This window comes from Tupaia chinensis, unplaced genomic scaffold, assembly GCF_000334495.1.
Source record: "Tupaia chinensis unplaced genomic scaffold, TupChi_1.0 Scaffold143936_1, whole genome shotgun sequence".
In the NCBI taxonomy this organism is placed as follows: domain Eukaryota; kingdom Metazoa; phylum Chordata; class Mammalia; order Scandentia; family Tupaiidae; genus Tupaia; species Tupaia belangeri.
Window position 1 is genome coordinate 549,048 of NW_006203787.1, and position 19,893 is coordinate 568,940.

At 43.2% G+C, this 19,893-nt stretch overlaps 1 protein-coding gene across 1 annotated transcript in view; it reads right to left on the bottom strand.

The window, feature by feature from the left end:
• RNF144B (ring finger protein 144B) overlaps window positions 1–19,893 on the bottom strand; it is a gene marked incomplete in the record, with an annotated part of 89,333 nt that overhangs the window by 40,695 nt on the left and 28,745 nt on the right. The window contains 1 exon segment of the mRNA XM_027767132.1: window positions 16,147–16,347. Within this exon segment, the coding sequence (XP_027622933.1) occupies window positions 16,147–16,347 (201 nt within the window).

Below are 19,893 nucleotides of genomic sequence, written 5' to 3' on the forward strand. Positions count from 1 at the left end.
AACAGCCCAGAACTGAGGTACTCACTAACCAGAGACAGGTGGAGAGGATGAGGATGGGGAAGGCTGTCAAGCCCCTACAATGGCTGGGGCCCATGTCTTAAAATGATCTCATTCAACCTTCACAGCAGCTCTGAGACCACACTGTCCCCTCTCACACAGAGCGGCTGAGTAAATTCCCAGGACTAAGAAATACGGGAGGTGAGACATGCCAAGGTCTAACTGAGACACACTCCTTTCTTGCTCTCCCACTACGTCATAAAGATTTTCACGTTAGTAGAACTAAAACATGAGAAAATACTGGAAGCTCTATAACTTGAAAACACTACCTTTTTCTTTCTGAAGATTATCAGCACCAAAAACCGTAAGATAAAGTTTTTCATCGAGTAGACACTATTCCATATTAAAACGCCACCGACGTGAACTGGGGTACTACCTAGAGAGAGCAGATGGACCAGCTATGAAATACTTCGTAGCTGCAGTAAAGAAAGATCCTGGTGCTCTTGCGTCACCCATGCATTTATTACTCTCAGCACACAGGAACACCCGGACGCAACTGCCAGCCACAGTCCACTTGAATCACCAGCTACTGCTGCAAACCTGTGTGCGTGGCCGTGGGGAGAGCACCTATCTTTGAGGCAGGAGGCCTGGATTTAGCCTTGACTTCAAAGTTTCAACATCTGAAAACAAGCTAGGTGCACCGGGACCTGGCTTCCAGTTATGCAAACCAGAGCTCTTCATCTCTCGGCCTTGGTTCCCGCAGATAACCTGTCCAAATCACACGGGTGAAAGTTCACAGCACACTGCTCAGTCCTTTAACCCGAGGCCATGGCCACTATGGTGTTTGGATTGCACATTCTCTGTTCTTGGAAAACTCCTGAGAGTTAAGTCTTTATTTAGTTAGTTATTCTATGAGTGAGAGAGACAGTGAGAGCAAGCACAGAGATCCAGCACCCCCAACAGGGTCTTGATGCCACTACCCGCCCCAACCTCAGCCAGCCCCAGGTCATGGGCACATGCATGCTGGTGTCCCCAGGGAGGTCTCTGGATGTGAACTGGCAACCTTCCCACATGGGACAGTCTTGCACTGTCACATCATGTCCAGCCGTCTAGATTTTTCAGATCTTTGTATCTGCTTTGTACTGTCTAAACTTCTATGTACGTAAAATGGGGAGCCAGTTGTCCATTTTGCATTGCCAAGCTTCAGAAACTATAGGTAGGATCACAAAACCTAATACGGGCCTTCCTCCATCGTTCATGCTAACAGATAAAACTATGTGCTAGGCAGCACTGCACATTTTCACAGAGGTCATTCTTACTTCATCCAAACAACACTGTGATCCAGGAATTAAGAGTATAGACATGTTACTTAACTGCATTGGCTTCTTTACCTGTAAACTGGAGAAGGTAAGAATGAATGAAAACGGGCTGGCCTCATTGCGTAGTGGTTAAGGGAGCGAGATCCTACATGGCTGACCACATGGTTTGAACCCCAGGACTGGTGGCTTAAAGGGAGGGAGATCCTACATGGCTGACCACATGGTTTGAACCCCAGGACTGGTGGCTTAAAACACACACTGAGAGTCTATGTGTGCGTGCCCCAAACCCTAACAGGATCGAGAAGTGGAGGAGGGATTGCAGTGTGGCCACTCACTACCGGGAGGTGTTTTCTCCCTGTCCCTAGGGAGTGCATATTCCTTCTGGCAACTAAAAGGAAAATAAATAATATTACTGGGGGAAAAAGTGTCCTTGCATAATACATATTACATGGTAGGCCCTCAAAAGTTCTTGCTTTTCCTTCCTTAATTTTTTTGAAACAGATGAATAAACTAAGGTTTGAAGAAACTGAGGTCTGAAGAAATTGAATAAACACGCCTATGTTCACATGGTAAATAACTCACACACACTTTCCAGGGGAGTGAGACCAAAAGGACTTCCTTACTGGACGATGGGAAATGATTCAAAACCACGGAGGCTTCCAGTTAACACAGAGCTATTTTTATTTCCATGGAAATGAGGCACCAACTGCGTCTCACCTGATTCCAGGAGATCCGATGCGAATCTGGAATCTACACCACCAACCTCACATAACCAGTCTTGGTGAACAGAGATGGGCAGATGGGTGGCACCGTAGGATTAACTGTACTAGAATTTCTAGTTAACGTACCACCTTATTTGACTTAAACGAGCCTTTAACTATTTGGTAACATCTCATCACTGAGCATTAACTTTTTCAGTGTGATTAAACCATCTCCTCCTACCCAAGGACCACCATTATAGACATCATTTTTCACTCATCCACACCGCCTATGTATAACGAATCTTTCCTGGGCACATTTTTCTAACTTGACAAGACTGTGAATACCAAGATGTAAAATCATTCCAAACCGTCCTGGCACTGAATGTACTGCACATTTTTTAAAGATACATTTATGAGATGAGTTTGTTTTGCTACACTCAACTTCCTCCTTAAAAGAGGAAGCATAGTTGAAACAATGAGCAATGTTCTTGTCACACACCAGATTAGAGAGGGTGAAAAGTCTGAAAATACCCAGGATGTCAAAAGAGGGGTTTTTCCACCGTTGGGATCGCTATGCTGGTACAATGATTTGGGAAGGCCATTTGGAAACACCTACTGACTTAAAATGTATACACAGTTTTATTAAGCAGCTCTTCTAAATATGTACCCTAGAAATAGTTTTCACATTCAAATAAGTAGAGAAATTCTCATTTAAGGTTGTCCTTAATCCATTTTTAAGGCTGTTCCTTACTAGGAGGGGCCTACGTGAGTAATTCTGAAACAGTTATAACTTAGGATGCCATATAACACTTTAAAAGGAAGGTATGTCCGTATATTCTTACACAGAAACATGTCCACAATATACTAAGCTAAATTTGCAAAACTCGAGTTAAAGGGAAGTGTCTATAAAGATGTCATTTCTGATTAAGTCATGTGTAAAAATACATGTCCCTATCTGTGTGTGTGTGTGTGTGTGTGTGTGTGTGTGTGTGTGTTTACATTCAGGGAGAGTCTGGAAGGGGGTGCAGTGAATTATTCATATACTCAACACACTTTTTAAAGTTTGTGTTTTATTTCCTTGAAAACCAACATGTATTACTTCTACCATTAAAAATCGGTCTTTAATTTAAAAAGGAAAGAATGAGAAACAGAATAAATAGCATGGAGGAAAACAAGTTCACTCCTCTTCTAATTAAATTCTCCAGCCCCGTGCACGGACATTAATTTGCTCACTGAAAACTCTGCACTGGACTGGAAGCTATACTGGGTTGGCAGCTGAAGGGAAGGGAAAATCCAGCCATGGCCGTTCTGGCTGACACATCGGCTAGGGCCCCTCATTTGTTGACTGGCCTCCTACTTCTCCAAAGAATTAACAGGGGAACTAAAATCCTACGCCTCCCACCCTTCGATTACTGCAAACTCTGTAGAAATACTTGCATTTATCTGGAGTATAAATCTGATAATGGCACGCACCCCAAGTACTTTTAGAAATGGGCAGTTAGGTGAATGACTGCATGGGATAGCTGAGGAGGCCCCAAAACACAGTGCAAAAATCCCAAACATCATTATATTAGTGAACAAGTCTCCACGTTCTATCAGTTCATAGTCTTCAAAACGGGAATATTTTTAAATGCAACATTTGGGTCATTATATGGATGAAATTAGTTAAAGCCTAAAACAATGCCCTGCAGTGAATAAGTCTTCAATAAATGCTATTACTGTGACAACAATAAAACTAGAATATTGTGACTAGTGATGCCCAATCGCCTTCCCGGACTTTTGCCCTTCAGCTCCGGTGGAAAAGTAAACAAGCTCTATGTTCAACAACTAGAATAAAAGGCAATACAGGTATTTGTGTAAAATGTTCTATTCAACTCAATTTTCAGTGGTAAAGAAGAGATGGCCATTTTACACTAGGATATCCAATGCTAGCAAGAAAGTGACCTGAATAGGCACCATGCAATAGTTAACAGGGGATCTTGGGTGTCGGCACAAAGGAACATGATTCAAGTTGGTGCACATACATCCTTAGCAGTGGTCATGGCATTTTGACAGCAGCATTTAAGAAATCTGACCATTGTATCTCAAATAGATAAACAGAAAGAGAAGCTGGAAACACTAAAATAATTTAAACATTCCAGACCCCAAAGCTGCAGCCTGCCACGTGTATGGCGTAAACTGGGTGGTGTTCTCCATTCTCCTGCCGCACCTCCTTCATCCTTTTCCAGTCTTTTCCATCTTCAGTGCATTCGCCACTTCATGCCATTCCATACTCCCTTCAAGTCCCAAAGCCCTTTAAGCACAGCATACAAGACCCTCCTCCAGTCTCTTGCCTCTCTGGCCTCATGCCCAAGCACACTTACACTTCCAACGGTGAGTTACAGGAACATTTGGGACCAGCAGTTGTAATGGCTTCATTGCTGGACTCCCACGTAGTTGACCATGATACGAGTCCCAAACCTGGTGGGTTAAACTCAAACTGGGCACATGTTTGTGCATGCCCGCCGAAGATCCCTAGAGGAAAATCGAGAAGGGATCGTGGTGTGGCCATCTCCCTGGGGGGTGGTTTCTTGCTTTCTAGACAAGCACATGTGCCCTATAGCAAAAAATCTCACAGATAGATAGATAGATAGATAGATAGATAGATAGATAGATGAATGATAGATAGATAAATGGAACATCTTCACCTTGCCTCTTCAGACTCTTTCCTGATTCCATGCCATCACACGTGGCTGTTCCCTGGTCACTCCCTACCCCCCCAATGGCCCCTCTAACACCACCATCAGATTAACTTCCAGTTTGAGACCTCAGGAAACCTTCACTGACTGCCCCAGCCTATCTCAGGTGGGCTCCCACATGCTCCCACAGTAGTGTAGAACACACTCCCTTTATCAGAGGGTCTGTGGCCCAGGGGAGCGGGCCTGGCTCTGCCTGACGCTCTGCAACCTGCTCCACAGTTAGCACGGAGCCTGGGGCACGGTGGTGCCCAGCAGGTGAGTAGACTCTGGACAAGATGGGAATTGATCCAGGAGGAACTGGAATAAGGGTGCAACTTCAGAAGAAGAGATAAATTGGTGACCTGTGGATGTAATGGGACGTTCTCTCACTGTTCTCTGGTCACAGTTCACATGGTTCTCCAGCCTGTCACATTCTGATATGTGGTTTAAAGACGTAGACTTGGGCGAAGTATGTTTTTAAAAAGTCTACAAAGCATATAAGGACTAATTACCAAACTCCCATCACTTCATAAATGTCATTACAAAAAAACTAAACTCTTCTTCCACAGCATCGCACCACCCACTATCCTGAGACCATTTTCTGAGAGAACATAGCAAAGCTTGAAGTACTTGAATCTCTGGTCAAGTCAAGAATGTTATGGAAGTGAAGTTTGTTCTCGGAGAATTATGTTAATCCAAGAGGAGGAGGAGTGGCAAATGTGGTAAATAAATCATTAGTAGTTAATATACCCACTCCAAGAAGATAAAAGACTTTGAAAGAGATTGATGCCCCCCCCCAAAAAAAAAATATCTGTGGAAATACACTACCAAAGCAGGAATAGAACATCCTTAGAGATTTTCCCCTACACTTCATTCATTTAGAGGCAATGGGAGAAAAGGAAAACCATGTAAACACCATGAGATGCTCATTTTAGAGGGAGGGAAAAGAAACTTTTCTGGACTACATAGCTAGAAGATTTAGCACAAAATAATAATAATAATTTAAGGATTGTGTCATCAACTGTGTGCAGATTCAGACACAGATTTTGACATGGAGGAGGCCCTGTAGAAGATTTACTGGGTGTGCCCTCACCAAAGAATGCCTATGTGGAAGTGAGAAAAGTGGGACCAGGAAGAAATTTCAACCCCCAGTACAGCTGCAACCAGGGGCCTAGCTGGTCCTGCAATCAGCAGGGTACTTTGGAGTTAAGAATAGCCCTTCCAAGTTGTCTCTTCTGACGTCGAGGGGAAAGACCTTTACGTACCTAAAGCAGTCACTGGCATGCAGGCTGGCCCCTGAGAAAGGGAGGACAATACTGTCCTGAAGAGGGGTTTCGAGTCACCCCAGTGTCCACCACAGTTACATTTCTACCCCAAGAGAAATAAGCTTTGCTTACTTGATTATGAAATCTAAAGGTGGGAGATAAATGCATATTAAAACAGCAATAATAAGTTTAATTATATATCTCTGCCAACGAACTGAAACCCATCACAGAATGACCTAGCTTCTTCTTAAAGTAATTGATGACTCTCAGTTTAAAGAAGAGAGAACTATGGGGAAAAAAGGAATCTCGTGGGGCCAGCAGGTGGCATGGTTAAGGTGCTGGACTCGCACACGGCCAACCATGGTTTGAGTCCTGGACTTGACAACTTGCTTTCTCACTTTCCCTTTCTCTCTCCCTCTGTCTCTCTGATCAAATTTAAAAAATAATAATAATAACAAATAAAATTAAATAATTTTTTAAATCTCATAAGTTGTTTTAGAAATATTCCAAATCAAGTCATCATTTTACAAATGATGAAAGGCTAGAGAAATTATTTTCTGTTATTGAGTTATTGACAGCACTAGAGCCAGAGTCAGACCTGGCTAATCGCCAAGACTGCTCTAGGCTAGCTCACTATTTTCCACACTGGGCTATGCATTGTAGGAGAACTTCAATGAATCATCTAGTCCTTGCCCCATAACAGAAAGAGAATCTCCATTCAAATCCCATAAGGTCAGTGAGTCGAGCTGCTGGCCCTCCCTGCCATGGGAGGGCATCCTCCAGTCCACTGGGGGCCTGAACAGAGCAAAAGGTGGAGGAAAGGACAATTCGCTCCCTCTGCCTGACTGCATAAGCCAGACAAGGGTCTTCTCCTGTCCTCAGCCTGGGACTTACACCATTGGTTCTCAGGCCTTCAAAGTGGGATGAGAACCACAGTCCAATGGGTCCTCTTAGGGCTCCATTCTGCAGACAGCAGATCATTAGACTAAGCCTTCATCTTCTACTGCTTCCCCTGCACGTGTGTGCACACGCATACACACACACACACACACACACACACACACACACAGGGCTCTTTGCTATATCAGAACACACCAAGCACAGTCCCTTAAGACTTGAGTATTCTTCCCTTTACCTAAAGCCCGTTACTCATAGATAATTATATGGCTTGTTTCATATTACCTTCAAGTCTCTGCCCAAACAATATTAATACCTTATTAGGGAAACATCCATGACCACCCAACAGAAGTAAAAACTCCCTCCTCCGTCATCCTACTTCATTTTTCCAGAGTACACACAAATCATCTGACTTCTATCTGTACTTTTAGCATGTGTCACAGATTAAAGGTTGAGCTACCTGAGGGACCAGCAGGTGGCATGCTGGTTAAGGTGCTAAACTCCCACATGCCATGGCCATGCTTCGAGTCCTGGACTCAGTGGCTTGAAAATCCGCACTGGATGCACGTATGTGTGTGCCCAAACTCCTGAGAGAAGGATGGAAGGAAAGTGACTGCAGCATGGCCATCCCCTGTAGGGGTGATTTCTTACTTTCCCTTTCTCTGTGCTCACACACATACCCTATGGCAAAAACCTAAAGATAAAAAAAAAAAAAAAAAAAAAAAAAAAAGTTGAGCTCGGTGAAATCCAGGCCTTTATCCTGTTGTTCTCATTAGATCCTAACCATGAGAATCATGCATGACACAGTCAATATTTGTTAAATAAATGGAACCCAGGCAACAGGCTTGAGGCCGGCTTTCTTAAATGCCAAACTGTGTTGGCGTCCAGGAAAAGGACTTCTTTCATTAGGAGGGTGGGGGACTAGAAGATCTACGGTCCTTTCCAGTCGTGACTATGATGCCATGACAAAGTCATCACGGCCTCAGCAGCACGGTTTGCTTTCGCCCTTCTTCCCTCTCTGGCCACATTTTACCACTTTCCTTGAATAAGTAAGTGGCGAGCAGTAGGCGTGGGTGAGATCATAGGTCCAGGAAGCCAGTTCCTCCTTGAGTCATCTCTGATCCGTTTCTCATGCAGTTGCTATTTACTCTGATTCCAAAGTGCTACCTGACCCTGCAGCAGCTCGGTGGTTGACGGAAAGATATAGAACCCAAACTGGCGACTGCCCTGGTGAGTATGAGAGTCCCCATTTCATAGTATTATCACCAAAGCCCTCGGATGAATGAAAGTAGGGAGTGTACGGAAGTCATTTCACAAACAAAATAAAGATACATTCACTCATGGTTGACCACCCAACACAAAGTTAAGGAAAAGCATAAAACTAATTTTGTAAGCCAGTAGATTTTAGTAACCGTAACAAACAATATTAATGGAGGGCTTTTAACTGGCAGGATGTTCTCTGTCCATTTCATAGTAATAGAGACACAGGAATCTAGAGAGCTAAAGAATCTGAAAGCTTCAGGAGAGGTTGGCAGGTCACACGACCGGAAGAGAGGACAGCAAATCATCCTGTGACACTGTCCTGGAGTGAGATATCTCATTTTTCTTTATTTTTTTCTTTCTTTCCTTCTTTTCTCTTCTTTTGTTTCTTTTTTATTGCTAGAGACAGAGAGAGTGAGTGAGAAAGTGCCCTCATTGGGGATGGCCACACTGCAATCCCTTCTTCTCCATCTCTCTTTCAAGATTTTGGGCATGGATACACATACACACACACACACACACACACACACACACACACACACACACATGCTGTGAGTGTTTTGGTTTTGTTTTGAGAGGTTTTTGCTATAGGGCACATGCGCTCATCAGAAAGACAGAGAAGAGACAGAGAGACAGAAAGCAAGAAATCACCACCCAGGGGGGATGGCCACACCGCAGTCCTTTCTCCTCCATTCTCCTCTCGGGATCTTGGGCACGCACGCACACGCGCCCAGCATGAGTTTAAGCTCAAACCGTGGTCGACTACATGGGAGTCCAGCAACATAGCCATTACACCAAATGCTGGTCCCCACTGTGAGTGTTTTTCAAATCTCCAGAACCACGACTCAAACCAAGCAGTTGGCTATGTGGGATCAAACAACTTTACCCATCAGGCCACAAACTGGCCTGCCTCGTTATTTCTTGAAGTTCCAGAGAGTTCTCAATAAAAGGCACTTAACATAATACCAGACAAACATATTAAAGCAACCATAATTATATTATTATATTATTCTTGGGAATAAGAGGCTCTTAAATAAATGGTAGTTTAAGATTTCCATCTGAGTCTTTTACATCTATCACAAATGGACTGGTCTATTTACTTTGAAAGATGTGTTGGTTTTTTCATTTTTTCCCTGTAAGTCTTAACGTCTAGATTTTCAGTTTAAATATCCAGATGTAAACCACACTTGGAAAATCCAACAGAGGAATTTCTTTCTTACTATTCTAAGTGCTTGTTTGTGGGCATCACAGAATGGTAGAGATTGAAATCACTGATTTACACCCATTTACAAAAGGCTAATGAGGCAGCCAGTCAAATCTTTACAGACTCTCCTCTCTCTAAAACATTTTTTGAAAGACAGAACAGCTCAGTATACCAGTGGGACTTGGGGAAGAAGGGAAAAATAATAATGCCAACTTGCTATGAGCTTGGCCCTGTGCAATTCCTGCTTCCCTGGAATTCTCGCTTGATAGCTCCAGCAACACTCTAAGACAGGTATCAAGCCGTACCTTCCCCATGTTCCAGCTGAGGAGCTAAGGTTCAGAGAAATCATACATTCTTACATGGCAAAGCCTGAACTGGAACCTGGGCCTTCCTGCTGCCATGTCAATGCTCTTAACCTCCAGGCTAACTGCAAGGGAGAAATGAAGGTGGAAGAACACTCTCACTCCATCTTCCCAATGTAGACAGCAGTTAGAACCCAAGAAAGACGTTGCAGGTTCTTAGCTTCCTTTAGTATTTTTCCATTGGGACCAGCAGTTAGTGTAATGGCTATGTCGCTGGATTCCCATGTAGTCGACTGTGGTTCGAGTCCCGGACCCAGTGGCTTAAACTCATGCTGGGTGCGTGTGCGTGCACGCCCAAGATCCCAAAAAGAGGAAGGAGGAGAAAGGACTGTGGCGTGGCCATCCCCCCACGGGGGGTGATATCTCACTTTCTGTCTTTCTGTCTCTCTGTCTTTCTCTGTCTCTCTGGCAAGTGCATGCGCCCTATAGCAAAAATCTCTCCAAAAAAAAAAATTTCCCATCACATTCCTACACATGCACGCACATGCACACAGAAACGTACACAGGCACACGTGCACTGCCCATCTTCTCAAATGGTTAATGTCTCCCAGGCCATCTGTAGGCCTTTCTTAAAGGTCACCCAACAGGCCTCAAAGGAAAGAAGGGCTTGGTCTAAAAAGTTTTATATTTCCTCTCACTTTTTAAACATTGGAAAATCCATTTGGCTGAGAAGTGAATAGTAAAAGGAGTTCTAACCACCTACAGCCAACACAACGTAATGGAAAAAAGGCAAGAATATGGCTGAACTTTATTTTCTTTCTGCTCAGCACATCCTGTCTTTAATCTGGAGGGTGACTAGGCCAGGCCCGGCATACCGACTCTTTTCAGGTGAAATGATCTAGGTTATAAAAACAATCGACAACCGTGTTTTCATTCTTCCTTAATGTATGGCTGATAGAAATAGCTTCCAAAATAAATCAGAGGCAAATATTGCCCACAAGAGAGGGAACCCACAAATTTTCACTACTTTGATAATAGACTTTGGTGAATTTTCTCCTTTCACTTGAGTTAAAATTGGGCAGCGTTATCTGTAATAGGGTACGACAAAAGCCAGGAAAGGAAAGTTGGAATTTTCTTGTTTAGGTTATTTAAATCTACAGGCAAAAGAGAGAGAGAGAGAGAGCAAGAGACAGATACTCCTTGCCAATTGTTAGTAGACTCACATCTCTGAGATATTTAGCCATCAGGCTAGAACGAGTAATTTATGCAACACTCCTCTGGAGTCCCAGACACCAACTTTGGCTGTGTAATACACCTCCCCATCTATGACTCAGCCGTGCCAGGGAAAGCTGTGCCTGTTGTGCCTTATTCAGCTTTGGTTGCTCTACAATATACCTTCCCCTATAAGAGAAAGCTGAACAGTCTAAATCCACCTTCACAAATATTAATAGAATACCGTGATAATAAGAAATCTGATATACTGATGTTTTATTCCAAGGAAGGACCGCCGCATTCCTTTCTCTGGTTATCGCGAAATCAAGAACTATCTACATGAAATCATTTAAAGCAGCATTCTTCAGAGCACCAGGTGTAGGCTTAATAGCTATCCTACTTCAATAGGTGGCATAGTCTGGGGTCAGCAGGTGGGGTGTTAAGGCACGGAACCGCCCATGGCCGACCATGGTTCAAGTCCTGGATCCGGTGACTTGAAATACACTAGGCACATGTGCGTGCAAGCCCAAAATCCCAAGAAGAGAATGGAGGAAAAGGAACTGCAGCAGGGCTATCCCTCCTGGGGGGTGATTTCTCACTTTTCTGCTCTCCCTCTGGCAAGCACACATCCCCTATGGCAAAAGCCTAAAATAAAAACAAAAGGGCGGCATAGCCCAAAGAAATGCTTCATTGGAAGAGGTTAAACAGGATCTCCAGGCATTTTTTTTCCACAAGATTTAGAGCCTCTATAAAATGCAATATGCATTACGTCCCTCCAAGAGTGGAAAAGAGAACATAGCCCTGTCCAAGCTAATCTGACGATAGCACACTTGACTCAAGTATCTTCCCTGAGTTACAGAGTGGGTGGAAACCCCTGGGGCTGGGGAGCACCCATTTAAGAGCCAGGCTCCCTAACGATGAGGAATGAGCTGATTAACAGCCAATGATCAGGTCAGATACTCCACATCTGTGCAGTATGCACCGCTGGAATACACTGCACCCCGTGTTTGGAGCACTGGGAAGGGTCTTAGCCCTTCATTTTACAAGTGAGAAATCGGCAACTCAAAAAGATGAATCATTTGCTGGATCAGCAGCTGAGCTGGGGTGACCAGAAACTAGAGCACACTGGCCTTAGACACAAAAGGAGCTGAAGGCCTAGAGAGGGGCAGGCGGCAGGGCACTGCTGTCCAGTACTGGGGCTGCATGGGAAACCCCTAGTTTGCATTCCTTTTTCTTTTTTTTTTTTTTGAGATTTTTGCTACAGGGTGCATGCACTCGCCAGAGAGACAGAGAGACAGAAAGTGAGAAATCACCCCACAGGAGGGGATGGCCAAGCCGCAATCCCTTCTCCTTCATTCTCCTCTTGGGGGCTTGGGCATGCACACACCCGTGCCTGGTGTGCGTTTTAAGTCGCCAGGTCTGGGACTCGAATGGCAGTCAACTACGTGGGAGTCCAGCGATATAGCTGTTACACCAACTGCTGGTCCCTAGATTCCAAGCTGACCTGTACACTGACTGAAAAACTGGGGGTTAGGACTGCAATGTGGTGAGACCCTGCCAAGGATATCTGATGTGCACTCATACTGTGCACGTGTGTGTGTGTGTGTGTGTGTGTGTGTGTGTGTGTGTGTATGTCAAGAGATAAACTTTAAAAAACAAAAGAAGTTAGGGGCTGGCAGGTGGCATGGTGGTTAAAGACACTCAATTCCCACATGGCTGCCATGATTAGAGTCCTGGACCTGGTGGCTTGTTTTCTCCCTTTCCCTTTCTCTCTCTGGCCAAATTAAAAAATAACAACAAATGGAATTATATAAATGAGTAATTCTTTAAAAAAATAAATAAAATTATAAATAAATAGAAATCAGAAGAAGTTAAAGTCAGGAAGAATTACCTGTTAGGGAAGAGGAGAACAAAGAACACTTTAAAAGCTCATGAAGTACTGTACTGTATTTCTAATATATTTATTGAAAAAAATCCACAGTGGACTGGCTAGGTGGCCTAGTGGTTAAGGCAACCAGATCTCACATGGCCAACCATGTGGCTCAAATCTCAGCCGAGGCATGTGTGTGTGCCTCAAATCTCAATAGGATGGGGAGGTGGAGGAGAAGGGATTGCAGTGTGACCATTCCCCATGGGGAGGTTTGTCCTTCTCCCCCTTTCTCTGGTACATACATGTACCCTCTGGCAAAAAAAAAGAGAAGAAATTAGTAGTATGTGGCATATCAAAAACATGTTACAAATTTCTTTTCAGTCTTGAAAACATAAAACATACTTGATATCTTTAACTTGAATGCATATATGGAAATCAGGAGGTATTAGATACATTTTTAAATTGTTTTTAAGAAGGGAGAAATAAAAAAAAAAAAGAAGGGAGAAATAAATCTCTATCCAAAAAAAAAGTATTTCAGGCGAGCCTGATTCTAATTACAAATGTACAGACACTAATGTAATATAATGTAAACATACACATGCGGTTTACTATTTTGGCAGATAATAACTGGGTAACAGAATACTACTTTGGCAGCTAGGGTAGCAGAGCACTGAGTAGGTTAATGTTCATAAGTGCCAAAACTCCAAACTGGAGGGACATTAAAAATGCCAAGCCATTTGACTTTCTCCTTTTGAACACTCCTCAACAGTGAGGAGGTTGAGGAAGTATGAATCTAGATTACAAAATATCTATTATAGCTGTACCAATGCCTATCCCCAAACTGCTGAAGGAGACATGGGAAATAGCTGTGTGATTTTTAACTAGGAACTAAAATCTATTAAAATACCAGCCCTTGTATATACACAATACAACCCTTGCTTATGCATCCTGTACCCAACATGGACATGCAAACTTTAATTCTGCACTATTAAATCTGAAAGCAAACAATGGGGGGGGGGCGCAGATAGCTGATGGTTAAAGCATTGGACTCCTATCTAATGTACTTTGAATCCCAGACCTGGTGACTTGCTCTCTCTCTGTTACTCTCTCTCTCTCTGTTACTCTCTTGGTGAGTGCACATGTCCTACAGTAAACTTTTTAAAAAGATAATAGGGGTCAGCAGGTGGCATGGTGGTTAAGGTGCTGGACTACCACATGGTCAGTCATGGTTAGAGTCCCAGACTTTGTGGCTTCAAATTCACACTGGGCACATGTGCATACATGCCCAAAATCCCAGAAGAAGAATGGGGGGAAGGGACTGTGGTGTGGCCATCCCCCCTGAGGCATGATTTCTCACATTTCCTCTCACTGTCTGTGTGTTGAGCACATACCCTATGGCAAAAACCTTTTTAAAAAAAAAAAAAAAGATAACAATAATAAATAAAATTAAACAATTCTTTTTTTAAAAAAAAATTGGAATGGCATCTCCTGCCATGAAACATCAATAACTCTCCGAGAACAATTTCCATCTGGTTTTCACCAAAGATTGCTTCCAACTCACTGTTTCAAGGATCAGCAAAAGCCTGAAAAGTGTGAGAAAGTCAAAATTGTTCTTGAAGGGTGATGTTCAGAAATGAAGCAGGATCAAGAAAAAGTGCAGTTGCTCAGTGGTGATAAAGCCTTTCTTCACTGCCTATAAAGCAACATGCACTGCAAGATGAGGACAGAGAAGAGTTCAAATAGTACTTCTCAGGGGTCCACTCTACTCTGACCACCTTACCTAAAATTTAAATCCTCTTGGTGCCGGCAGATGGTGTGGTAGTTAAGGGTCCCACAGGGCCAACTGCGGTTTGAGTCCTGGACCTGGTGGCTTGCTTTCTCACTTTCTCTCTCTCTCTCTCTCATTCTCACTCTGCCCCTCTCTGGTCAAACTGAAATAAGTAAATAAATTAGTGAAGTTAAATAATTATTCATTTAAAAAAAATTTTTTTTTTTTTGGAGAGGTTTTTGCTATAGGGCATATGTGCTCAACAGAGAGACAAAGAGAGACAGAGAGACAGAAAGCGAGAAATCACTCCCAGGGGGGATGGCCATGCCGCAATCCCTTCTACTCCTTTCTCTTCTTGGGATCTTGGGCGCACGCATGCACATGTGCCTGGCATGAGTTTAAGCCACCAGGTCCGGGACTTGAACTGTGGTCAACTACATGGGAGTCCAGCGACATAGCCATTACGCTAACTGCTGGTCCCGGATTTTATCTCTTTTTAACAGATACATCTGGTGTCCAGAGCAGCTCCTATAAAATAGTTGCTGCTCAATAGGCATCTACCGAATGAATGAACAAGTAATACAGTAGTCACCCCTCAGCCATGATTTCACCTTCTGCAGTTTCAATTATCTTCAGTCAACTGCAGTCCCAAAGTAGGCAAATACTACAGAGTACAATAAGATATTCTAAAAGAGAGGGATGGCCCCAGAACACATGGATTAAGCATGGTGCAAGGGAAGCCACATCCCACATGGTCATCCCCAACTTGAGCCTCATCCCAGTGGCAATGCTCCAGGCATGTGTGTGAGCATGTTCAGGATCCTGACAGGACAGAGGAGGGGAGGAAAAAGGATCATGACATGACTCTGCCCATTAGGGGGTGCTGTTTCTCCCTCTCTTTTTCTCTCTCTCAGGTGCATGTATATGCCCTCTGGTAATAAAATAAAAATTTTAAAAAGGCATTTTCAAAGAAAGAAAAGGACCATATTCACATAACTTTTATTATAGAATATATTGTTATAATACTCTATTTTATTGTTAGGTATGGCTGTTGATCTCTTACTGTGTCTAATTTATCAATTAAACATTATCATATTTGTGCATGTGTAGGAAAAACCACAGTATATACAGGGCTCTGTACTACCCATGGTGGAAAGCATTTGGGGGTCTTGGCGAGGAAGACTGTCCGGTTCAAATCCCAGCACTGGCAGCACTGGCAGCTTGAAAAACACTCCAGGCGCATGTGCATCCCTGCCCCCAAATCCCAAGAGGACGGAGAGGTATGGCCATGCTCCATTGGGGGGCACTGTCTCTGGCTAGCATGCATACCCTCTGGCAATTAAAAAAAAAAAAAGTCCTCTATCTTGTACTTAAGCCCCAAATTCAAAAATAGAAAGACTACTTGTTCAACCAAAAATGACATCTCACATACACATTATGCTTACTGAGAAATGGTGGACATCAGATTTACCATTCGAGATCTATTCAGACACAGACCCAATTGTGTGATGATTTTCCAAAGCAGAAACATGCTGTAGCAAACCCTGGCCTCTCAGTAAGCCACAGAAATGTATCCTCTGCTTCCATAATTTTCTCCCCTACATTTTCTCATGATGAAGCCATGGAAAACTTACAGCTGTGCAAAAGATGCAGCGGCACTCCTGGAGTGTGGTCATCTTGTCCAGGGACTGTTCACACAGGCAGAGTTTGCAAGTGACGAGGGGGGCCAGAGCCAGGTCTGCGGGGGTCGGGTTTTCAGCAGTCATGGTGAGGCGGTGGAGCCCACCAACCGAGCCCATCTGCCTGCCTTCAGCCTTCTTCAGTCTCCACAGTTCCTACAGAAAGGCCCGAAGCAGACAATATTATACACCCAGGGCCAGCAGAGGAATCCCTTGTTCTCAGTGACCTTCCAACATTGAGCTAATGCATCTCCGAGAACTAGACCGAGAGCTTGCTGCCTTGACAAGGTGTCCCAGGAGCCCTGAAATGTAAGCTGACCTCACTGTCCTGATTCATTCACGTAAGCTATGTGAGTTGACAGGCTACTGGGGGAGGGATGGGTGTTGGTTCAGTTGGACAGGATGAATAAATCCTGGAGTTCTATTGTACCACATGGTCACCAGAATTAATAATAATGTATTATATGTTTGACGACAGCTGAGAGTAGATTTTAGATGTGCTCACCACACACACACACACTCACACACAAGTATGTAAGGTTATAAGTTTATTACCTTGATTTCATCTCTTGATACAGGCCTATATCAAAATACCACATCGTACACCTTGCATACAATTTTTATTTGTCAATTATACCTTAATGGAGCTGGGGCAAAATACCACTATGAACAAACGCCATTCACTGAGAAGCTATACTTTTACATTAGATTCAAAAAGTACTTAATTATTCAAAAGTTAAATAAAATCTTGCTATATGGGGTCAGCCAGTGGTGTGGTGGTTAAGGAAGCTGGATCCCTAAGGCCAACTGTATGGTTGAGACCCGATGGCTTGAAAAACATGACTGGCATGTGTGCATGTGTACCCAGAATCCTGAGAGGAGAATGGACAAGAAGGGATTGTGGGGTGGCCATCCTCCCGGGGATGATTTCTCATTCCCACTGCTCCCTTCTCCCATCTTTCTCTCCAGCAAGCACAGACCCTGCAGCAAATTAAAACAAACAAACAAAAAAACCCAGAAGTACACACACACACACACACACACACACACACACACACAGAATCGACATGTGATCTAGCAAGTTCACTTCTGGGTATAGCCCCAAGAGGAACTCAAAGCAGAATTTCAAAGAAATATCTGGGGGCCAGCAGGTGGTGTGGTGGTTAAGGTGCTAGATTCCCACATCACAGACAATGGTTCAAGTCCCAGACCCGGGCTTGCTTTCTAACTTGCCCTCTCTCTCTATCTCTCTTTTTCTCTCTCTGGTCAAATTAAAGAATAGTGATCATAAAAAATAATTTTAAAAAAATTAACAGAGATACTTGTGTATCCAGGTCCATAGCAATATTCTTCACAATAGCCCAAAGGTGGAAGCAAATCAAGGATTGTAGCATGACAATACGCCATGGTGGTGGTGGGGGGGGTGGGTGCTTGCTTTCTCTGTCTCTGTCTCTCTCACGTGACAGTACATGCCCTCTGGCAATTAAAAAAATTAAATAGAGCGTCAGTGTTGGTTGTGTTCATGTACACTATTTCATTTACACTTTTGCCATATATTAATCGAGGTTCTGGGAAGTTGAGTAATCTGTTAAAAATCTTCAAGTTCATGCACGGTCGAACAGAACTCAAACTTCCATCTTTGTGGGCCAAGGCCAGTGCCTGATCCTTCACGCTGGAGCTGCCACAGGAGTGGCTGTTATCTGCAGGGGTGAGGCAGAGGGACAGAGGAAGGCAAAGGAAACAGGGAGGAAGGGCGGAGGGTATGAAGTCTGTGGTGACAGCTACACTTCAGATAGAAAATTTGGGCCAGGGGAACCTGGCGTGGTGGTTAAGGCACTGAACATTACCACATGGTCAACCATGGTTCAAGTCCTGGAACTGGTGGCTTGTTTTCTCACTTTCTCTCTCCCTCTCTGTGACTCTCTCTGGTTAAATTAAAATGAACAAATGAATAAATAAACTTAAATAAATAATTCTTTAAAAAAACAACTTGGGCCAGTCAATGGTGTGGTGGTTAAGAAGAGTTGGATCCCACAGTGCTGACTGCATGATTTGAATCCTGGACCTACAGGGCTGAAAAAAACACTGGGTGTGTGTGAATGCCCAAAATCCCAAAAGGGAGAAATAGAGGGAAAGGGATTGTAACATGACTATTCCCGACGGGAGGTGCTTTTTCTCTCTCTGTCTCTCTTTGGAGAACACATGCGCCATCTGGCATATTTTATATATATACATAAAATTATATATATATATATATATACACACACACATATGTGTGATGTGTATGTGTGTGTGTGTGTATAAATTTGTTTCCACACACAGCATGACTGTAGGAAAAGATAACTTCATACTGAAAAAAAAGTTTATAACAAACATCTTCCCGAGAAGAAGCTGGGCCTTTAGAAGAAGGTTCCACATGGATCCAGCAAACTAGATTTTTCAGGGAATGAAGATTTTCTACTGATAATTCAGCCTCCAGCAAACAAGCTAGCGACGAATCTAAGAGCACTGTAGTTCAACATCCATATACTAATAGGGTTAAAATATTCCCCAATATCTACTGAATCTGCTGCACCAGCAATCACAACAGAACGGCAAAGAGATTCTAGATCACCTCCGTCTGCTTGCTCCTGAACATTCAGGCTGAACTTCAAGAATTTGAAAGAAACACACCATCCATCAGATGACAAGAAATCACCGCTGGATCACAAGAAATATGGGAAAACGAGAAAATACCTCTCCTCCAAGGGAAAAGAGTAACTCTTCTTCATCCACAAGCAGTTTGGTGAAAGCAGTTTGGTGAAAATCACGGAAATGTCTGATAAGGAATTTAGACCATTCATAATATCAAAGCTAACAGAGATGGAAGAGAAGAGAGACAATGAACTGCTAAAGAGAAAGGAGAAAGAAGTTGACGAGTTCCAGAAGATGAGGAAATTCTTGCAAGATCTAAAAGAGGAATTACACACTTTACAAAAGACTCAAACGGAACTGCTAGAGATGAAGTCTATAATACAAGAAGTAAAAATCTCCCTTGAAAGTATTAAAAGCAGACTAGATCATTCAGAAAATAGAATCTCAGATGTAGAGGAGAAAATGGCTGGCCTAGAAAAATCCACCATGAAGACTGAGAAAATGGCACAAAAATTTGAGAATAATATGCAAGAAGTACTGGATGCCATCAAATGTCCAAATATCCGGATAATTGGCAATCCAGAAGGTGAGGAGACCCATAAGGACATTGATTCCATGAAATCCTGCAAGAAAACTTTCCAAACCTAGAGAGGCATTCGAAGATCCAGTCCCAGAAATACAAAGCACGCCAAATAGAATCAACCCAAGAAGATCTTCTCCAAGACACATTATAGCCAGGTTGACCAGAACCATATATAAAGACAAGATACTAAGATCGGCAAGAGAAAAACATCAAGTTACCTACAAAGGACATCCCATCAGGCTAACAGCAGATCTCTCATCAGAAACAATGCGAGCGAGGAGAGAATGGGAAAATATATTCAAAGTGTTAAGAGAGAAGCAATTTCAGCCAAGAATACTGTACCCAGCAAGATTATCTTTCAGGTGGGAAGAAAAGACAAGAACATTCTCAGATAAACAAAACCTGAAAGAATTTACCAGCACCAGACCAGATCTCCAAGAAGTTCTCAAGGGTGTGCTATGTCAGGAAAATTAAATACAGACACA